This window comes from Oryctolagus cuniculus, chromosome 11, assembly GCF_051225735.1.
Source record: "Oryctolagus cuniculus isolate XC-2025 breed Fujian yellow rabbit chromosome 11, ASM5122573v1, whole genome shotgun sequence".
NCBI classification, from domain to species: Eukaryota; Metazoa; Chordata; class Mammalia; order Lagomorpha; family Leporidae; genus Oryctolagus; species Oryctolagus cuniculus.
In genome coordinates, this window is record NC_142877.1 from 24,457,031 (window position 1) to 24,477,406 (window position 20,376).

The 20,376-nt window shown below is 43.8% G+C and overlaps 1 protein-coding gene across 5 annotated transcripts in view; it reads right to left on the reverse strand.

Annotated features, from left to right (window-relative positions):
- Window positions 1-20,376, reverse strand: part of CBFA2T2 (CBFA2/RUNX1 partner transcriptional co-repressor 2) — a 130,492-nt gene that overhangs the window by 29,905 nt on the left and 80,211 nt on the right. For 4 of the 5 annotated variants that reach the window (XM_089308114.1, XM_089308113.1, XM_051846164.3 and 1 more), the window contains exons 2-3: window positions 8,257-8,400; window positions 1,755-1,996 (exon numbers count right to left, since the gene is read on the reverse strand). In XM_089308114.1, the coding sequence (XP_089164240.1) occupies window positions 1,755-1,996; window positions 8,257-8,400 (386 nt within the window). The remainder of the gene's footprint in view (window positions 1-1,754; window positions 1,997-8,256; window positions 8,401-20,376) is intronic. The other variant, XM_089308115.1, reaches the window with a different exon arrangement.

Consider the following 20,376-nt stretch of genomic DNA (forward strand, 5'->3'; position numbering starts at 1 on the left):
AGAGACCAAGTCAACTTCCCATGTACTGGTTCACTCTGCAAATGTTCAAGCTAATGTTCAGGGAGGGCAAAACTGGAATCCAGGAAATCAATCCAGCCCTGCATGGGTGGCAGCAATCAATTACTTGAGCATCACTTGGTGCCCCCCAGTGTACTCAACAGCAGAAACTGGAATTGAGAATGGAGCTATGACTCAAACCTATGACTTAGATATAGATATAAGATCTCAAATAGCACTTTAACCACTGTGTCTGCTTCTAGACTGAGACATCTTCTAAGGAAGTAGCTCTTCAATTTTTTTGGTCCCAGATTCCATGTAAGTTATACATATTGTATCAATCGATATTCACTGTATTAAATATAAAAACTGAAAATTTAAAAAATTAACCCATTTCAAAATAACCCATTATATATGGGACACTATTTTACAGTGTTGCAATTCCATAATAGCTAGTCAATTAAAAGACAGTTGGAATCCACCACTTCTGCATTAATCTGTCACAAAATCCCACGGTATGTCCCTAGAATATTCTACCATACATGCTTGAGAGAATAAGAGGAAAATAAAGGCAAGTAACATCTTACTTTTTCTATGAAAACGGTTTGGATGTTTTGGACACCTAGAAAGGATATTAGGGGCATTCCGGGGGTCTCTGGATTGCACATCAAGAAGGGTGTTCTTGTGATGCATCTTTTTAACACATATGGAGACAGATGTGCAGGAAGGAGTACAGGATGCTGTTACTGGAGGTACATCTTGAAAAATCTAATTTATAAACATTGGGAATTGGCAGTACTTTCCTTATAAACACTGAGAGTAATATCCTTTTTGGCTGTTAATATCAGAAAACCATTCCTTTCTATCACAGGCTCACCATGCTCAATACAGAAAGAAAAACTATGTGTTATCTTGAAAATTCTATAGAAACTACATATGCATAAGGAGTAGAGCAATGAAATACAATTGATAAAATTTACTTAAACCATGAAACTTGTAGTTTCATAAATTATTATTATTTTGAAAATTAAGCTTGCTGGTATTCTAATCTGCATGGTAGGGAAACTATGTCTTAGTGCTGAATACATTAAATTAGAAAGCCTAGAATTAACTTGGTTGGACCCCAGAAAGCTTGTTGAAACCAATTTTTAAGACAAATTCAGGGGGCTGGCGCTGTGGCACCCCGGCCTGCAATGCCATCATCCCATATGGGTGCCGGTTCAAGTCCCAGCTGCTCCACTTCCCATCCAGCTCTCTGCTATGGCCTGCGAAAGCAGTGGAGGATGGCCCAAGTCCTTGGGCCCCTGCACCTGCGTGGGAGACCTGGAAGAAGCTCCTGGATCCTGGCTTCATTGTGGTCACTTGGGGAGTGAACCAGTGGAATGGAAGACCTCTCTCTGGCTGTACCTCTCTCTAATTCTTTCAAATCTGATCCAGATCCCTACTAATGGCCCAAGTACCTGGGCCCCCTAGCACCCATCTGGGAGAACTGGATCGAGTTTTAGGCTCCTGGCTTTGGCCTGGCCCAGCCCTGGCTGCAGGAGCCATTTGGGGAGTGAACTAGCAGATGGAAGAAAAACAAAAAAAAACCAAAAAACAACTAAAGCTGCTTCCTGGAACTTTATCAGTACCTTCAGCAATAAGGTAAGCATAGTTTTGCTTCTTGATAAAGATTACCATAAAATCTACAATCCAGCAGAGTTTAGATCCAAGCCACCTACGCAGGTAGCTGCCAACAGCAGAAATTCCATACTTACCACTAGTGCTAGAACAAGAGTCCGCACCTTCTCCCCAATCTCTGGGGAGATATCATTCCCAAACTGTTGCAGGGTGGTAAGAAAGCGTTTGAGCTTGCTGAGCTGCCGAGCACCACAAGTGGCTGGCAACTGTTGATTAGTCAGGGCAGATGATGTGGAAGAAGCGGGACCATTGCTGTATCTCTGTGGTGGTGACGGGGCACCATTCAGGGTTGGAGGAGAATGGTTGATTCCATTGCTTACTAAAAGAAAGTCAAAATAAAAGATCCAGTTTAACTAAAAAGCAGGAGGACCTCTGCTCTCTCATTTGAATTTTGTAAATCACCAAGTTAAAAAAAGAGCAACAAAAACTCCATTTCTGTTTTGAACAAGATTGCTATCAGACAAACTGTCAAAAACAAAATAAAGATAACAATATAACAATGTTAAAACAAAAGTGTTCTTCAGCCTAGAGAAGGCACTTGTCACTCCAGGGTGCCACGGGCAGTGCTGGGCAGCTCTGACAAAAACTGCCTTCAACAGGCAGAGCTTGAGCTGTCTGTCCACTGTGGACAGTCTTGCCCATTTTTTATTACATCTTCTTCCATTTCAGGGTCTTAACCCACATTATCGAAGACTATAGATTTAATGACCATTCAGAAACTCAAGTTCATCAGAGTCAGTTTATATGCTGCTAAATTAATACTGCTAATTTCTTGGTCGTTCAATAAAGCACTAAGTTCCATGAGCTGGGGCTGTAGCATAGCAGGTAAAGCCACTGCCTACAGTGCTGGCATCCCATATGGGTGCCGGTTTGAGCTCTGGTTACTCCACTTGCAGACAATGGGGAGTGAACCAATGGATGGAAGACCTTTCTCTCTGTCTGCCTCTCCTTCTCTTTGTGTAACTGTGACTTTTCAGTAAAATAAATCTTTTAAAAAATTCTAATACATGTGGCTAATTATGGTATACCTACTTCTTTAATTTTTAAATATATTTAATCTATTGATTTGAGAGGTGGTGGGGAGGGAGATGGGGAGAGGGAGATGGGGAGAGGGAGAGGGAGAGGGAGAGGGAGATGGGGAGAGGGAGATGGGGAGAGGGAGAGGGAGAGGGAGAGGGAGAGGGAGAGGGAGAGGGAGAGGGAGAGGGAGAGGGAGAGGGAGAGGGAGAGGGAGAGGGAGAGGGAGAGGGAGAGGGAGAGGGAGAGGGAGAGGGAGAGGGAGAGGGAGAGGGAGAGGGAGAGGGAGAGGGAGAGGGAGAGGGAGAGGGAGAGGGAGAGGGAGAGGGAGAGGGAGAGGGAGAGGGAGAGGGAGAGGGAGAGGGAGAGGGAGAGGGAGAGGGAGAGGGAGAGGGAGAGGGAGAGGGAGAGGGAGAGACCTCCTATCCACTGGTTCACTTCCCAAATGCCCACAACAACTGGAACTTGACCAGGATGAAGGTGCAAGCGAGGAACTCCATTCAGGTCTCCAGTAAGAATCACAGGAACTTTATACTTGAGCCATCATCTACTGTCTCCAATCAGCAGAAAGCTGTAATCAGCAACAGAGTGGTTGGGAGCAGAGCTGTGGCACAGCAGGTTGAGCCTCCACCTGAGGGAGTCCATATCCTATGTTATTGCCAGTTCAATTCCTGGCTGTTCCACTTCTGATTCAGCTCCTGGCTAATGACCTGGGAACACTGTAGAGGACAGCCCAAGAGTTTGGACCCCTGCACCCATGTGGGAAATCTGGAAGAAGTTCCTGACTTCAGATGGATCCAGCTCCTGGAGTTGTGGCCATTTTGGGGAGTGAACCAGCAGAGCGAAAACCTTTCTCTCTGTAACCCTGCCAATCAAATAAATAAATAGATCTTTAAAAGAGAGAGAGAGAGATGGCACCTGAATCTAGTCACTATGACATGGGAAGTAGGCGTCCCAAGTACAGTTTTAACTGCTATGATAAACACCATCCCTCCTGTTGTTCTTAATAGTCCTTTCTTGGTAGTTTCAACCTGGAAAATAATCAGGAAGCTATGTTCTTGCTTGCATTAAGTAAAACCTCCTTTGTCATTCAACATTGAAATAAAATTACCTAGTATCTAGGTGTAGAACAGTTTTCATTTAATCATATTCAGGCTTGAAAATCTAAGAAAGTAAAACAGTATCTAAAAAAAGCGGGGAGGGTGTTTGGCCTGGCAGCTAAGGTGCCCTCAACCATACAAGCTCCACTGCTGATTCTAGCATCCGTTTAAATTTGTACACCAGGAGTCAGTAGGCATCAATCAACTATTGATGATTCCTTGACTCCCACAAGAAGGAATGGATTAAAATACTGGTCCTGGTTTTAGCCTGGCTCAGCCCTGGCTGTCGCTGGCATTTAGGGAGTGAAACAACAGATGGGAGCTTTCTGTCTATCATTTCTCACAAATAATTTATGTTAAATATATAGAAATAGGACACAATTCAAATACTGAACAAGGTGTAAAGAGTACAATCATTAAATTTTCACCTAGATTAGAAAGCTGACAGTTATTTGTATTCTGCCTAACATAATCTTATCAATTTCCCATTTCTGTTCTGCTTTCTCTAAGCCAGTCAGTGTCATATGACTACCTGTTCCTTGCTCCTAGGCCAACCTTTCATGGAACTTTATCTGGCAAAGTCGTCTTCATTCTATACAAAGGGAATGGATGAAAGAATATAATTAAGATAAGTTTGGGGTGGGCATGAGACACACCAGGTTATGACAATGCTTGGGGCCCTAGCATCCCATGTGGAAATGTCAATTTAAGCCCTGGCAAATCTACTTCTGTTTTTTTAAAGCAATTATTTTTTTTAAAAGACTTCTTTTATTATTTTTTTTTTATTTGACAGAGTTAGACAGTGAGAAAGAGAGACAGAGAGAAAGGTATTCCTTCGGTTGGTTCACCCCACAAATGGCCACCGCGGCTGGTGCTATGCAGATCCAAAGCCAGGAGCCAGGAGCTCCGCCCACCCGGTCTCCCAAGCGGGGGCAGGGGCCCAAGCACTTGGGCCATCTTCCACTGCCTTCCCAGGCCACAGCAGAGAGCTGGACTGGAAGAGTAGCAACCTAGGCTAAAAGCGGCGTCCATATGGGATGCTGGTGCTGCAGGCGGAGGATTAGCCTATTGAGCGACGGTGCCAGCCCTATTTTACTTATTTGAAAGAGCTACAGAGAGAAGTAGAGACAGAGAGAGGAATTCCATCTGCTGGTTCACTCCCAAATGGCCACAATGCCTACTGCTGATCCGATCTGGAGCCAGGAGCTGGGAGCCAGGAGCTTCTTCTGGGTCTCTCACATGGATGCTAGGGCCCAAGGGCTTGGGTTGTCTTCCACTGCTTTCCCGGGCACATTAGCAGGGAACTGGATTAGAAGTGGAGCTGCTTGGCCGGTGGCGCGGCTCAATAGGCTAATCCTCTTGGGGCACCAACACCCCGGGTTCTAGTCCCTGTCACTCCTGTTCCTGTCCAGCTCTCTGAATGGGAGACCAGGAGAAGCACCTGGCTCCTGGCTTTGGATCAGTGCGGTGTGCCGGCCACAGCGGTCATTGGGAGGTGAACCAACGGAAAACGAAGACCTTTCTTTCTGTCTCTCTCTCACTGTCCACTCTGCCTGTCAAAAATAAATAAATAAATAAATAAATAAATAAATAAAAGTAAAGTGGAGCTGCTGGAACTCAAACCAGGATGTCAGCACTACAGGTTGGGGCTTTAGCCCGCTGAGCCACAACACTGGCCCGGTCACTCTGCTGCTGATCCAGCTTCCTGCTAATGTACCAAGGAAGGCAGCAGATGATGGCCCAAGTACCTGGAACTCTGTCACCCACAAGGGACAGCCTGGTGGAGTTCTGGGCTTGTGGCTTTGTCCTGGCTCAGCCCAGGCTATTATGGGCAGTCGACTGAATCAGCAGATGGAAGACTTTTCTCTCCCTCTTATGGCATCTGCCTTTCAATAAACAAATAAATCAATGACACCTACAAAACAAAGCTTATTGTTGATAGAAATTTGTAATCTATACATTGTTTTCCTAATATGCATGTTTCACAAACTAAGTGAATGTTTCAGCTCAGGCACTGCCCATATATAAGCACTTTATCTGAATATGCTGGAACTGCATCTCCAGGGAGGCCCATGGGGATTTTATCAACCATCCTTGTGTTGCCTATGTACATGGTTCATGGCCCACTTCTGCTCCTGATTCTAGCTTCCTCCTAGTGTGCACCACAGGAGGCAGCAAGGCATACCTTGTATGGGTCAAGTGTTTTTGTCTCTGTCACCCACACAGGATACTAAGACTGAACCTCCAATTCCTGACTTTGGCATAGTACAGCCTGGGATGTCATGGAGAAAAAACCAGGAGATAGGAACTCTGTGTTTCTTTCTTGTCCTGCCTCTCAAATTACTTAATTTTTTTTTCTATGAACTTGTCCCTCAACAAGTGTGTGTGTGTGTGTGTGTGTGTGTGTGGTTGTCTAAGTTTTAAATTGGCATCTTTTTAGAATATGTACACCAGACAGGGTAAGTGAAAATTCAGCAGCAGTGCATACTGGAAAGACAGTTTTCAAAAGTAGTTATGCCAGTGGTACCATTTTGGTGGAGTGGATTAAGTTATCACCTGCAAGCCAGATCTCATATGGGTACTGGTTTGTGTCCTGGCTGCTCCATTTTTCATCCAGCTCTCTGGTAATATGCCCAGGAAAGAAATGGAAGATGGTCTGGGTGCTTGGGCTCCTGTCACCAACTGGGAGGTCTGGATGACACTCCTGACTCCAGCCTGGAGCAGCGCTGGGTGTTGGGACCATGTGTGGAGTGAACCAGTAGAGGGATACTGTGCCCTCTTGAAACTTCATCTTGAAGTCCCAACCCCTTGTACCTTACAATGTACTTGCAGGCAGAGACTTTAAAGAACCCAGGTTAAATGAGCTCAAATGAGTGGTCCTATTCCAAACTCATTAATGCCTTTCTAAGTAGAGGAAGACACTGGTGATGTATGTAGGGTAAGGAAAAAGGCTTAAGAAACCAACACCTTCCACTTCAATTTCTAAACTGCAGAACTGAGAGAAAATAAGTGTTACCCATTCTGTGCTCTTTTGTTATGGTATTCTTAGGACAGTACATTCTATTTTGTTAAGACATTTCCATGATAGCCATAGAACAGTTTTAGAAGTAGTTTTATAATTCTATGAAATATAAGTTTTCTAAAAAAATTTTTGACAGGAAGAGTTAGTGAGAGAGAGAGACAGAGAGAAAGGTCTTCCTTTTTCCGTTGATTCATCCCCCATGTGGCCGCTACGGCCGGCGTGCTGTGCTGATCCGAAGCCAGGAGCCAGGTGCTTCCTCCTGGTTTCCCATGCAGGTGCAGGGCCCAAGCACTTGGGCCATCCTCCACTGCCCTCCCGGGCCACAGCATAGAGCTGGACTGGAAGAGGGGCAACCGGGACAGAATCCGGCGCCCCAACCGGGACTAGAACCCGGTGTGCTGGCGCCATAGGTGGAGGATTAGCCTAGTGAGCCGCGGCGCCAGCCAAAAAAAAATATACTTTTTAAAATACGTATTTATTTATTGTGAAAGTCAGAGCTACAGAGAGAGGATGAGAGAGAGAGAGAGAGAGAGAGAGAGAGAGAGAGATCTTCCATCTGTTAGTTTACTCCCTAGAGATGTTCACAATAGCTGGTGCTGTGCCAGGTCAAAGCCAGGAGCCAGGAGCTTCAGCCAGGTCTCTTATGTGGATAGCAGGGGCCCAATCACTTGGGCCATCTTCTGTGCTTTTTCTCAAGCCATTAGCAGGGAGCTGGATTTGAGTGGAGCAACCACGACTCAAACTGGTGCCCATATGAGATTCTGGTGTCGCAGGCAGCAGCTTTACCTGCTATGCCACAATACCAACCCCTAAGAAACGAATTTTGAATCTTATAAATCAGTACAGAAATTCAAAATGACATTGTTCGAGTCTAAGAAATAATAGCCGCTAAATACCATGAAAATAAACTTCTAAATAGGTAAGTACTATTCTCAGATAGAAAATAGCGATTTCTTAATATTTATTTTATTTCTTTGGGAGGCAGAGAAAAATACTGGGTGAGTGTGTGAACTCCTATCTGCTAGTTTACTCCCACAGAAGACCACATCAGCCAGAACGCTGCGGGGGGGGGGGGGGGCACGCTGCACACTACAACTCAATCCAGGTCTATAAATGGTTAGCAGGACACAACCACTTGAGCCATCCCCGTTATGTCCAAGGGTGTCCATTAGGAGGAAATCAGAACCTAGAGTATAGCCTGGACTCGAACCCAGATCCTCTGATGTGGAATTGAAGGTGTCTTAAGTGGTATCTTAACTACTGCCACCACTTACCCGGGCAGTAAAAATAAGAAACAACCAGATACATTTATGTTCATCTATCCATATATTTTAATAGCATTTCAAAATGAATAGCGTATCTGCAAGACTTAAGAGAAGTCAGTCACCTAGATTCAAATGGCAACCTGAGCCACAAACCAAAGCAATTAAGAGCTCTCACATGCTGTAGGAGTAAAGGACATCGGCCGCGGTCCTCCAGGATTGACCGGTGGGAGGGGTGGCATGGCAGGAGGTGAGGATCTTGACTGTATCTTCACTTCCACAGGCGACCCAGGCATTGCTGGCACCCTTTTCTCAGGACCAACTACAGAGAATAAAAGAAACAAAGGTCATGCTTTTTTATAACAGAATAAAAATAGCGACAAACTGAAATACCTACATACTGTTCTAGAATAATGACAAGTTAAGCAGACGTTTAGTATAACAAGCTGAGTGGCAGTCCCCAAAATACGTCCATATCCTAACATCTGGGATTGTGGCTGTTACCTTATATAGGAAAATGGTGTCTGAAGACATAACTAGGGGAGGTTCTCCACAGGAGCGATCACATTGGATTATCTGTGTAGGCTTTAAATCCAAAGTGAATGTAAGTGTCATCCTTAACGAAGAAAAGAAGAGAATCATTGAGAGAGACCAACACTTGGTGACAGATGCAGTCACTAAAGTGATGCTTCTCCAAACCAAGGAATGCCGCTGATAGCCCCGCCAGGGCCTCCCCACTGAGCTCTCCAGAAAGACTCAGCACCTTTATTTGGACTTCTGAATGACTAAACTGTGAGAAAATAAACTTCTATTGTCTTCAGCCACCCAGTCTGTGATACTTTGTTTTGTCAACCTGACACTAGAACAAAGGGACAGGTCAAGGGGTATATGAATTAACAGTTAACAGTTTAGATGGTGGCTGAGAAAGGTTAAAAATTGCAAAGGCTTTTCCTTATTAATGCAGCATATCAGATAGGGGGGAAAAAATCTAACCTGTAGACCTGAACTGCATGGCACAGAAACAGAAATGTAATTAGTTGTTTATAAATTACTTATCATGATGAAATACTGTATCTTTATGTCTCAACTCTCAAAAGAGATGAAGTCAATCTCTAACATCATGCATAGAAATTTCATTTATGATGTATATTGTTCAAAGCGATGAAAAGTAGAACTGATTCTAAATTAAACATAGCTACTTCAGCTACAGGATCAACGACAAGCAGCAGGTTGATAATACTAAACAGCAACAAAATTCCAGGAGGAAAAATTAGATCAAACCTAACTAATGATATTAGAATTAGGTCTGCATTAACATGAGTAAGACTTCATACTGAAGAGTGATTTTTTAATTAATTTGTTTACTTGAAAGTTACAGAAGAGTAGGGAAGAAACAATCTTCTTTGTATCTGCTAATCCACTGGTTTATTCCCTAGATAGGCCCCACACCAAGCGCTGGGCCGGCCCAAGCTAGGAGCCAGGAGCTTCATCTGGGTCTCCCACGAGGGTGGCAGGGGCCCAAACACTGATCTATCTCCCACTCCTTTTCCTTGGCTACCACCAAGGAGCTGGATTGGAAATGGAGCAACCAGGACACAAAGTGGTGCCCATATGGGATGTTGGCATCAAAGGAGGAGGCCTAACCTTCTAGGGCACAACAACAGCCATTCTTCCCCATCAAAGGCAAAATGTTACACATTTTGGTTACTAATAAAACCAGGACCACCACAAGAGTTACAGAGAGGCAGAGGCAGAGGCAAGAGAGAGAGAGAGAGACAGACAGACAGACAGACACAACATTCTATCTGCTGATTCACTCCCCAGACAGCCGCAACGGCTAGAGCTGCACCAATCCAAAGCCAAGAGCCAGGATATTCTTCCAGGTTTCCCATATGGGTGCAGGGGCCCAAGGACTTGGGTCATCTTCTGCTTTCCCAGGCCATAGCAGAGAGCTGGATCAGAAGTGGAGCATCCAGAACCCAAATGGACACCCACAGGGGATGCTGGCACTACAGTGCCACAGCGCCGGCCCCCCAACAATCTCTTTTAAAGTGAGCTCTGTTCCTTTTAGTAAGGCAACGTTTTCTATGTAACCAGTACACATTTGGAGCCAGTGCTGTGATGCAGTGGATTAAGCCACTGGCTTTCCATATGGGCACAGGTTAGAGTCCCAGTTGCTCCACTTCTTATCCCACTCCCTGCTATTGTGCCTGACAAAGGAGCAGGAGATGGCTCAAGTACTTGGGCCCTTCCATTCACACAGGATATCTGGGTGAAGCCCAAGGCTCCCGACTTCAGCCTAGCCCAGCCCTGGCAGTTTTCACGGTTTGGGGGTGAACCAGCAGGTGAAGATTGATTGACAGATCTCTTTCTCTCTAACTCTGCATTTCAAATAAATAAAATAAGTCTTTTTTTTTTATTTTTTATTTTTTTGACAGGCAGAGTGGACAGTGAGAGAGAGAGACAGAGAGAAAGGTCTTCCTTTGCCGTTGGTTCACCCTCCAATGGCCGCCGCGGCCGGCGCGCTGCGGCCGGCGCACCGCGCTGATCCGATGGCAGGAGCCAGGAGCCAGGTGCTTTTCCTGGTCTCCCATGGGGTGCAGGGCCCAAGCACTTGGGCCATCCTCCACTGCACTCCCTGGCCACAGCAGAGGGCTGGCCTGGAAGAGGGGCAACCGGGACAGAATCCGGCGCCCCGACCGGGACTAGAACCCGGTGTGCCGGCGCCGCAAGGCGGAGGATTAGCCTAGTGAGCCGCGGCGCCGGCCTTAAAATAAGTCTTTAAAAATAAATAGTGGGGCTGGCGCTGTGGCATAGCCGATAAAGCCACCTCCTACAGTGTTGGCATCCCATATGGCTGTTCCACCTCCAATCCAGCTGTCTGCTATGGCCTGAGAAAGCAGCAGAAGATGGCCCAAGTGCTTGGGCCCCTGCACCCGCATAGGAGATCTCAAAGAAGCAGATGGAAGACCTCTCTCTCTCTCTCTCTCTTACTCTACCTACAAATAAAATAAAAATAAGTTAATAGTATACATTCCTTCTATAATAACTACTGAAATAAATTTAAAGTATAAGACATGGGTAGCAAAGGTTCAAATGAGAATGCTAAGTCAATCTTTTTTCTCTGAAACCATAGCTAACAAGAAAATGCACACAAAAGTGTTCATAGTCCTGGTAATAAGACACATCTTTGCTTATTCACAGGACTGATGAGAAAAATATCCCCAAATATTATTTTTATGTTTCAGTTTATAGTGACCACATTTTACAAAAAGACCTAAGAGTAAAGAAATTGAATTCAATGACACAACATTCCCAAGTTACAAATCTCTGACAAAACCATGTAGGCAGCACTGCCAGTCCTTCTCAGTTCCTCTGTTCAGGACATTGTCTTTGTGAGGGTTATGGTCACCCTGTCTGATCAGTAGACTAATATGCTGGTGCGCTTGCCTTTTTCTCCCTGGCAGTATTGTCTCAATGCCCTTCAGAACAGTTGACATGCTTCCAGCTCTTCCATCTGGGCCCAGCTTTCTGGGGGGCGGTGGAGAAGGGAAGGAAGAAATTGACAGTTGTCTCGCACTGCTCTCTGCTGTGCACAGCGTGCCACAACCTGGGGAAAGCCTTTTCTCAGACCACCTGCCTTACCAGCAAGGGCGCCAAAGGCCTGAGGAAGGCTTAGGAGTGACATGTGTTTTAGCATTCAGCACTTGGCAGTATCCAAAAGTTGCATCAGACAAAATGCAAACCAATAACTGCATGGTCTTACCAACCAAAACCTTAAGTAGTGAGCGAAACCCAACCCTGAGTTTTGTATATAGACTGACAAAACTTATCTCTGGTTCATTACCCACACAACTGTAACACAAGTGTCAATTCTCGTGTTTCAAAAATTACACCAGGAAGATATGCAGATTGAGAGATCAGGTGCAAATCCTCATTCTATTACTCACAACTGACACAAATGCTAGCAAATCATGTCATGTCTCTGGGGCTGGTTTTCAATATACATAAAATGAGTGGTAAGACCTACCAGAGGAGGAAAGTTGTAAGATTTGATGTAATACCTAGAAGAGTGCTAGACATAAAGAAGGTGCTTTGTACATAATAATTATTAGAAAACAGGAACCTTAGTGTCAAAATCTGGGTTTACAATTCAACCCAGAACATGAACATGGCTGGCGCTGCGGTTCAATAGGCTAATCCTCTGCCTTGCAGCGCCGGCACACCAGGTTCTAGTCCCAGTCGGGGCGCTGGGTTCTGTCCCAGTTGACCCTCTTCCAGGCCAGCTCTCTGCTCTGGCCTGGGAGGGCAGTGGAGGATGGCCCAAGTCCTTGGGCCCCTGCACACGCATGAGAGACCAGGAGGAAGCACCTGGCTCCTGGCTTAGGATCAGCACGGCGCGCCGGCTGCAGCGCACCGGCTGTGGCGGCCATTGGAGGGTGAACCAACAGCAAAGGAAGACCTTTCTCTCTGTCTCTCTCTCTGTCCACTCTGCCTGTCAAAAAATTTAAAAAAATAAAAAAAAGAACATGAACATGTGCAACTTAACATTAACATCATTTTCTATGAAAATGGGTATATTATCAACAATTTATCCATCTAATCTTAAAGACAGTGGGTGAAATGATCCCAAAGCTAACAGTTTAAAAAGCACCCAGCACAATGTACCACGTTATTTTGCTGGATGCTGGGAAGCAGAAGCACACTTCATGGTGAGAGATCTATCCTAGGTGGTCTACAACACTAGAAAAAAAGCAGTTGCTCAGTTAGTTGATGGGTAAGGAGTACATTCCAAAGCAGGAATTAACAATGTTTTCTCTAATTTATCTGAGAGGCAGAGAGCTCCTACCCCCTGGTTCAGTCTCTAAATGCCCACAATGGCTGGGCCTAGGTCAAAGTCAGGAGCTGGGAACGCAATCCAGGTCTCTTATATGGGTGGCAGGAACCCAGCACCACTTCCTCCCAAGGAGCATACTGGCAGGAATTTGGAGTCAAGACCCTGGAATTGAATCCAAGCACTCTGGTGGTATCCTAACTCCCATCTTAACTACTAAGCCAAAAGCCCACCCCTGGAGTAGGCATTTTAACCCACTGTGTGGGAGTCAGACTAAGGCTGGAGTAAACCCCTGTGGGAAGATGGCTGTGACATGCCTTTATATCACCAATATTATGGTGATTGTATTTCTGAGTTTTTACAAATTGATATGTTACATTCTACCTGAGACACTGAAAGACCCAACCACATCCTGAGCTCTTTTCAATACCAGAGATTCTTAGGTAAAGATCAGTAAGAAATTCCTTTTCCTCAAGTGTGACTTGAGCCCATAAAAATCACTACTTGGACAAAAAATCAGCCATAAAGTATTTGATACAGAAAATTAAAATAATTCTTAGTTCTGTCACAAAGGTTCAGCTCAATTCTGAGGGCAAATTCTCAGTAACTGACAATTTAGTTCACTGGCATTTGTTATTTCATTATTGTGAATACAGCCATGTGCTACATGCATAAGGACATTTCAGGCAACATGAACTACACAGATGAAGATGACGGTCCCAAGAATATAAGGCTGATGAAAAATTCTTTAAGAAAATCCCACAAAATGTTGTCTATCGATTCATAACATTGTCGTAACACATCAGTCAAATATCTGTGGCTATCCTCGTGTATACAAACCAACTGCACCGACAGTTATATAAAAAAATATGGCCCTCATAAAATTATGCCCTATTCAATATACTTGATGATAATAAATGACTTATGTTGCTGCTCCATGTATATACTACAGTATACTTTTTACTGTTATGAGTGTACTGCTTCGTAACCTGCTGCACCATAGCACCGGGCCCCTATAGTCTTTCAATTGCATCAAGAGGCCATGCTGATCCCCATGATGTACACTACAACAAAATGGTCCAATGATGCATTTCCCAGAATGTATCTCTTGCATTAAGAGGAGCTTGAACGTATATGGGCGCACAGGTTAAAATTCAAGACTCAGATGCTACCATATGCATTTCTAAAATCACAGGGGTTTCAAAATCAGCCATGTAAAGCCAAACAACTTGAAGAACCAGTGGGACAAAGTACATCTGAATAATTTTACTTCTTCACTGACATGAAGACTCAAACATGAAAATAAAGAGTAGAACCATTCTGTAGCTCCAAAAGAATACTGAACATACTACAGGGCTGCTTGAGAAGATACCTCTATGATAAACAGCTCATAACAAGGCCTTGGCAAGTTATTCTGAATTGCTTCAATTTTTTTTAAGATTTATTTATTTTTATTTGAAAGTTAGTAAAACAGAGAGAGGAGAGGCAGAGAGAAAGAGAGATAGGTCTTCATACGCTGGTTCACTCCCCAATGGACTGCAATGGCTGGAGCTGAGCGGATCCGAAGCCAGGAGCTTCCCCCAGGTCTCCCATGTGGGTGCAGGGGCCCAAGCACTTGGGCCATCTTCCACTGCCCTCAGCGGAGAGCTGGATGGGAAGTGGAGCAGCCAGGACTCGAACCGGTGCACACATAGGATGCTGGCACTTCAGGCCAGGGCGTTAACCCACTGCGCCACAGCACCGGCCCCTCTTCAATTTTTTATAAAGTACTTTGAAGCTGGCAAAGGAAAAGTAAGGAGCGGAAGCAAAATGACACAAGGACATGAGGGGAAAGGCAACTCCCAAACTGGAAAGAAAGCAAACTCAGATGTGGAAGGGGCAGCACATAAGCCAGATGTGTCACTGGGGATAACACAACTAAGGGTTATTGTGTGGGGTCATGATGGATAGACCAAGGGCTGATACACAGAAGACACTCTACATGTTTTATTTGAATCAGATTAAAAATCTGTAAGACCATCCTTTTATTTGGAATTAGAGATGTTTATGCTGAGTTTTGGGTAGAAAGACATGGTCAAATGATTCAGTTTATCATCACTGAAAGAAATAAGGAGAGGCTGCCAAGTTGTGGCACCGGGGCCAATGTTGCAGCATAGTGAGTAAAGGTGACACCTGAGATGCTGGCATCCCATATGGGTGCCGGTGTGTGTTCTGGCTATTCCATTTCCAATCCTGCTCCGTGCTAATGACCTGGAAAAAGCAGTGGGAGATGGTCCAGGTACTTGGGCCCCTGCCAACCACGTGGGAGACCCGAATAAAGCTCCTGGCTCTTGGCTTTGACATGCCCCATCACTGGCTGTTATGGCCATCTGGGCAGTGAACCAGTGGACAGAAGATTCTCTCTCTCTCTCTCTGTGTATGTGAAACTCTGACTTTAAAAATAAACAAATGTATATGCCTGTACTTTAAGTGAAATAATATAGATGCATAAGTTTAGGAATACTGATCATTCCAAACAGGCTAGACAGGGAAGTAGTTATTAAATCTGTTTATTAAAACAAACCACACACCTAACTAAAGAACTGGAAGAACTTAAAGAGAATTATTTGGGGAATACAGGAAAAGAAGTAGAGAATTCTTTTCTATATAAAAACATACATTAACATGTTTCAAAAATAAATATGATGTAAAAATATATACTCCTATTCCTATATACCTTACTCAATAGGTAGCCATTTTAATAGGTTTCTTGGTTATGCTTTATTCTTTCTCTGTACACTCATGAGCAAATATAGAAATTCTTCTTTCCCATGATGACACAAGAAAAGTATAATTACCTCAAAATGAGTGCCTCAAATAATGGCATCTCTGTGGCCATGCCTTTGGCAAATGTATCAAGAAGTGACATCTATTTCCCCACTCCCAGAACACAGCCAAATCCTCTGAATAACTCTGGCCAATGTGGTTTGACTGAAGTGACAAAGTGTCACTTTTAAGCTTGGTCCTGGAACCCTACCTCTGTGATAAAAATAAATCAAGACTGTTCTGGAGAATGAGATAAGAAGCAAGGTAAGTTGTACCAGCTAAAGCCATCCTAAACCAACCCAAACATGTGACAGCCTAACCTAAGTCGAGTTACTTCAGTGAACTATGAGTTAAGTTAGTAAAACCAAAAGCTGAAGAACCACCCAAGTGACTCAGTCTATGTAACAAAGTGGAAGAGAGTTAAGTTTTGACAGACTGTTATGCAGGAATAGACAGCTGATCTATATACTGCATGGAAACATTGCTGCTTGAACTTTTTATTGGTTTTTACTTTTACTGTGTTTTATAATATAACAATACGTCCTGCAAGTCTTAATTATTCATTTTCTTAAAACTATTGCATGATATCCCATTTTGAAGATGCGTCAGTTTATTGATTGTTCTGTATTTGCCAGGATGTGGGGAAGTTCAGAAATAAAACACAGCAATCTGTCTTAGGGAAAAACATATAACCTTAAAAATGTGCACAGTACTGAGGAAACAGAGAAGTAGACACACTATCATGTATAATGGCTAGGGAAGACGACTTTGCTGTGAGGACAAATTGGTTCTACAGGCAGCACAGGATTGTCTGAACACTGCCCCCAAAGTTGGGATCAGAGCCAAGGGAAAAATCAAGTAAAGAGTCCCTGGACCATAGTCCCTCTTCAATCACTGTCAAGGATAGGTAAACATTCTGAATGTGTAATTGTTAGATGAGAAACATTTCCAGAATCAGCCACTCTAATTTGCTAAAGCTAGATCACTGTTACGGCCTTATATAGTTGGCCAAACTGAATATGGACATGGTATATGCCTAAGGATGAGCATTTCCCATCATTATGGCTCTGTCACAAACCTGACAACATATCCAACTTTCCAATAACACACACACTTCATATGCAGACACAGGCAGGAAGAAATGTTTACAATGACAAGTTATCATCCAACAAAAATGAAAACATAAGGACTCAAGCAAAGAAAATATTTTACAAAGGACCTTAAAGATAGCTCAATTAAAGCAAAATTAATGCTTTAACATACTCAAAGTAGTTATTGAAAAAGCAATTTTTTTCTAGACCATGTTTATTAGTATAATGGAAAATTAATTTATCTAATACATTCCTAGAGCCTAGGAATCAGCAAACTTTTCCTGCAAAGAACAAGACAGCAAATATTTTTGGCAGTGTAAGCCATATGGTCTCTGTCACAATTATTAAACTCTGCTGTTGAAGCACACTGTAGACAATGCACAAACTAACGGGTTTGGCTATATCCCAAAAGAACTTTATTTACAGAAACAGAAAGTGAAAAACAGTTTACTGATCCCTGCATGGCAGATTAAAGAGCTGAAAGAATTCAAGTGTTTAATTCTTAGTTTACTTCTATGCCTAAAAAATTTTATTTATTTTACAATAGGCACTTAGGTGGTAAATGTGTAAAATTTTGATTTCTTAATAGTGGGTATAAAGAAATCTTTACTAACTGATATCTAAGGAAAATAAAACACAAAAAATTATTTAAAGACATAATACTGACCACATGAAGTCACAGCTGAGGCACTGCAAAGGCATACAGAGCTGATTGTTTCAGTGAAGGTTGTTGAGGTAAAGGCCTAAGACCAAAACCTTCTACTTTATCTTAAGCCCAGCAATGGCCCCAGCAACACTGAGCATCTCCAGTGGAATTATTTTATCTGGGTATCTCCAGTCTGACATCTTGATGGATGAACAGGGACTCAGCTGACTCAAACAGCCCCCACATAAGGAGGTAAGATAAAACACACGCTAAAGAAACCTGTACTTACAGGTGGTGGACTTCTGTGGTATAGTGGGTTAAGTCACTGCTCAGGTCGCTGATATCCCATGATCAGGTGCCTGGGACTGTGTCCCATTTACACTTCTGATCTAGCTCTTTGCTAATGTAGCAGCGAATGTAGTAGGCAGCACATAATAGTCCAAGAACTTGAAATCCTGCCACCCACAAGGAAATTCTGGATTGAGTTGCAGGCTCCAGGATTCTATTGGCCCAGCTTTGGCTGTTGTGGGCATTTGGGGAGTGAACCAGCTGATGAAGATCCCTCCCTCTCCTTATTTCTATGTCACTCTTTCAAAATAAACTTTTCAGGGACTGGCACTGTAGCATAGTGGGCTAAGCTTCTGCCTGCGGCGCCAGTATCCTATATGGGCTCCAGTTTGTATCCTGTCTGCTCCTCTTCCTATCCATCTCTTTGCTATGGCCTGGGAAAGCAGTAGAAGACAGGCCCAGTGCTTGGGCCCCTGCACCCAAGAGGGAGACCCGGAGGAGGCTCCTGGTTCAGATCAGCCCAGTTCACAACGATGCAGCCATTTGGGGAATGACCAGTGGATGGAAGATCTCTCTAATTCTACTTCTAAAATAAAAAAAATAAAATTTAAATAAAAATTAAAAAAAATTATCGAAAACATCATGGCTTTCTTTGAACAACACATGGCTAATATTCATGCAAAAAAAGAAATAAATCTATACTTATGCACACATCAGAAAGTGACATCTCAGGGCTGGCACTGTGGCTAGTGGGTTAAGGCACTGCCTGCAGAACTGACATCCCATATGGGCGCCAGTTCCTGTCCCAGCTGCTCCTCTTCCAATCTAGCTCCCTGCTAATGGGCCTGGGAAAGCAGAAGATGGCCCAAACGTTTGGGCCCCTGAACCCACAATGGAGACCCAAAAGAAGTTCCCAGCTCCTAGCTTAGGCCTGGTGCAGCCCTGGATGTTGTGACCATTTGTGGAGTAAACCAGCAGATGGAAGATCTTTCTCTTTCTTTAACTCTACCTTTCAATTAAATCAGTCAGTCAAGCTTTGGGGTTTAAAAAAGTGACATCTCTGCATTTCATTGTGTCCTTTACCTCTGCAATAGAGTCCCATGAACTCTTGGTTTGTCCTATTTATCTTCCCCAGTCCAGCAAACAAAAATAGGATGCCAATCATATGAAAGAACTGCAAACTAATAATACACATTTAAAAGACAGAATATACAGAAAATTAATAACACTAGTTGGGAGGAGGAATGGAGGTAATTGTAAGTTTGGCACTTTTTTCTTTTTTAAAGATGTATTTTTTTATTTTTTAAAGAGCTGGGGGGGGGGGGCAGGAAGAAAGACATCTTCCACCCACTGGTTCACTCCTCAGTTGGCTTCAACGGCCAGTGCTGGGCCCTTCAGAAATAAGAAACCAAGAGCTTTATCCAATTCTCCCACATGGTGACAGGTTTACAAACACTTGGGCTATCTTCCACTGTTAATCCCAGGCCATTAGTAGGGAGGTGGATGGGACTAGGGCAGTCGGGACACAAATGGGAGACCACAGGAACAGCAAGGACTCAAACCAGCACCCATATGGGATGCTGGCACTGCAGGTGACGGCTTTACCCACTACGCCACAGCGCCAGCCCCCCAAAGTTTGTTTTAAGATTTATTTATTTGAGTTTTATCCAGGTCTCCCATGTGGGGGCAGGGGACCAAGCACTTAGGTCATCTTCTTCTGCTTTCCCAGGTGCATTAGCAGGGAGCTGGATCAGAAGTGGAAAAGCTGGGACTCAGACTGGTGCTCAAAGGGATGGAAGGTGGCAGCTTGGTCAGCTGTCCCACAGTGCCACTCCCCCAAGGTTTTTAGCCTTAATATTTGTTTATTGGTCAAGTTTTTTTTTTTTTAATAGAAAGAAAAGTACGTTTATTTTTGGAGGGAACAAAGGCAGGAAGACTAACCAAATTACAGTGATACTGATGACATTAATCACAACAGAAACAATCGCAACAAAAGGAAGAATACAGGGGCCAGCACTGTGTCGTAGTAGGTTAATCCTCCGCCTGCAGCGCTGGCATCCCATATGAGTGCCAGTTCATGACGCTGCTGCTCCTTTTCCCACTAACCTTTCTACTTACAGCCTGGGACATCAGTAGATGATGGCCCAAGTGCTTGGGCCCCTGCACCCATGTGGGAGACCCAGAAGAAGCTCCTGGTTTTGGATCAGCCCAGCTCCAGCCTTAGTGGCCCTTTGGGGAATTTCTCTCAGACTGTCCCTCTCAAATATATTATACTATAAATACAATATAATTCTCTCTTCATAAAAAGGAGATAGAAATTGTCTGGAGAAGAAAGCATTCATTCTTCTCTCAGCTTTCTTATTTTATAATAGTTTTATTATTTCCTTCTAATTTTTATCTTATTCATTTATTTGAAAGGCAGAGTGACAGAGAAGTAGTGGGGAAGGAGGGAGAGGGAAGAGAGAGATGGAGGTATTTTCCATCGGCAGATTCACTCTTCAAATATCTACAACAATCTGGACTGGGCTAGTCCAAAACCATGAGGCTGAAATCCATCCAGGTCCCCAGTACAGGTACCCCAGTACCTGTACTATTATCCGTTGCCTTCCCAATTGCATTAGCAGGAAGATGGAT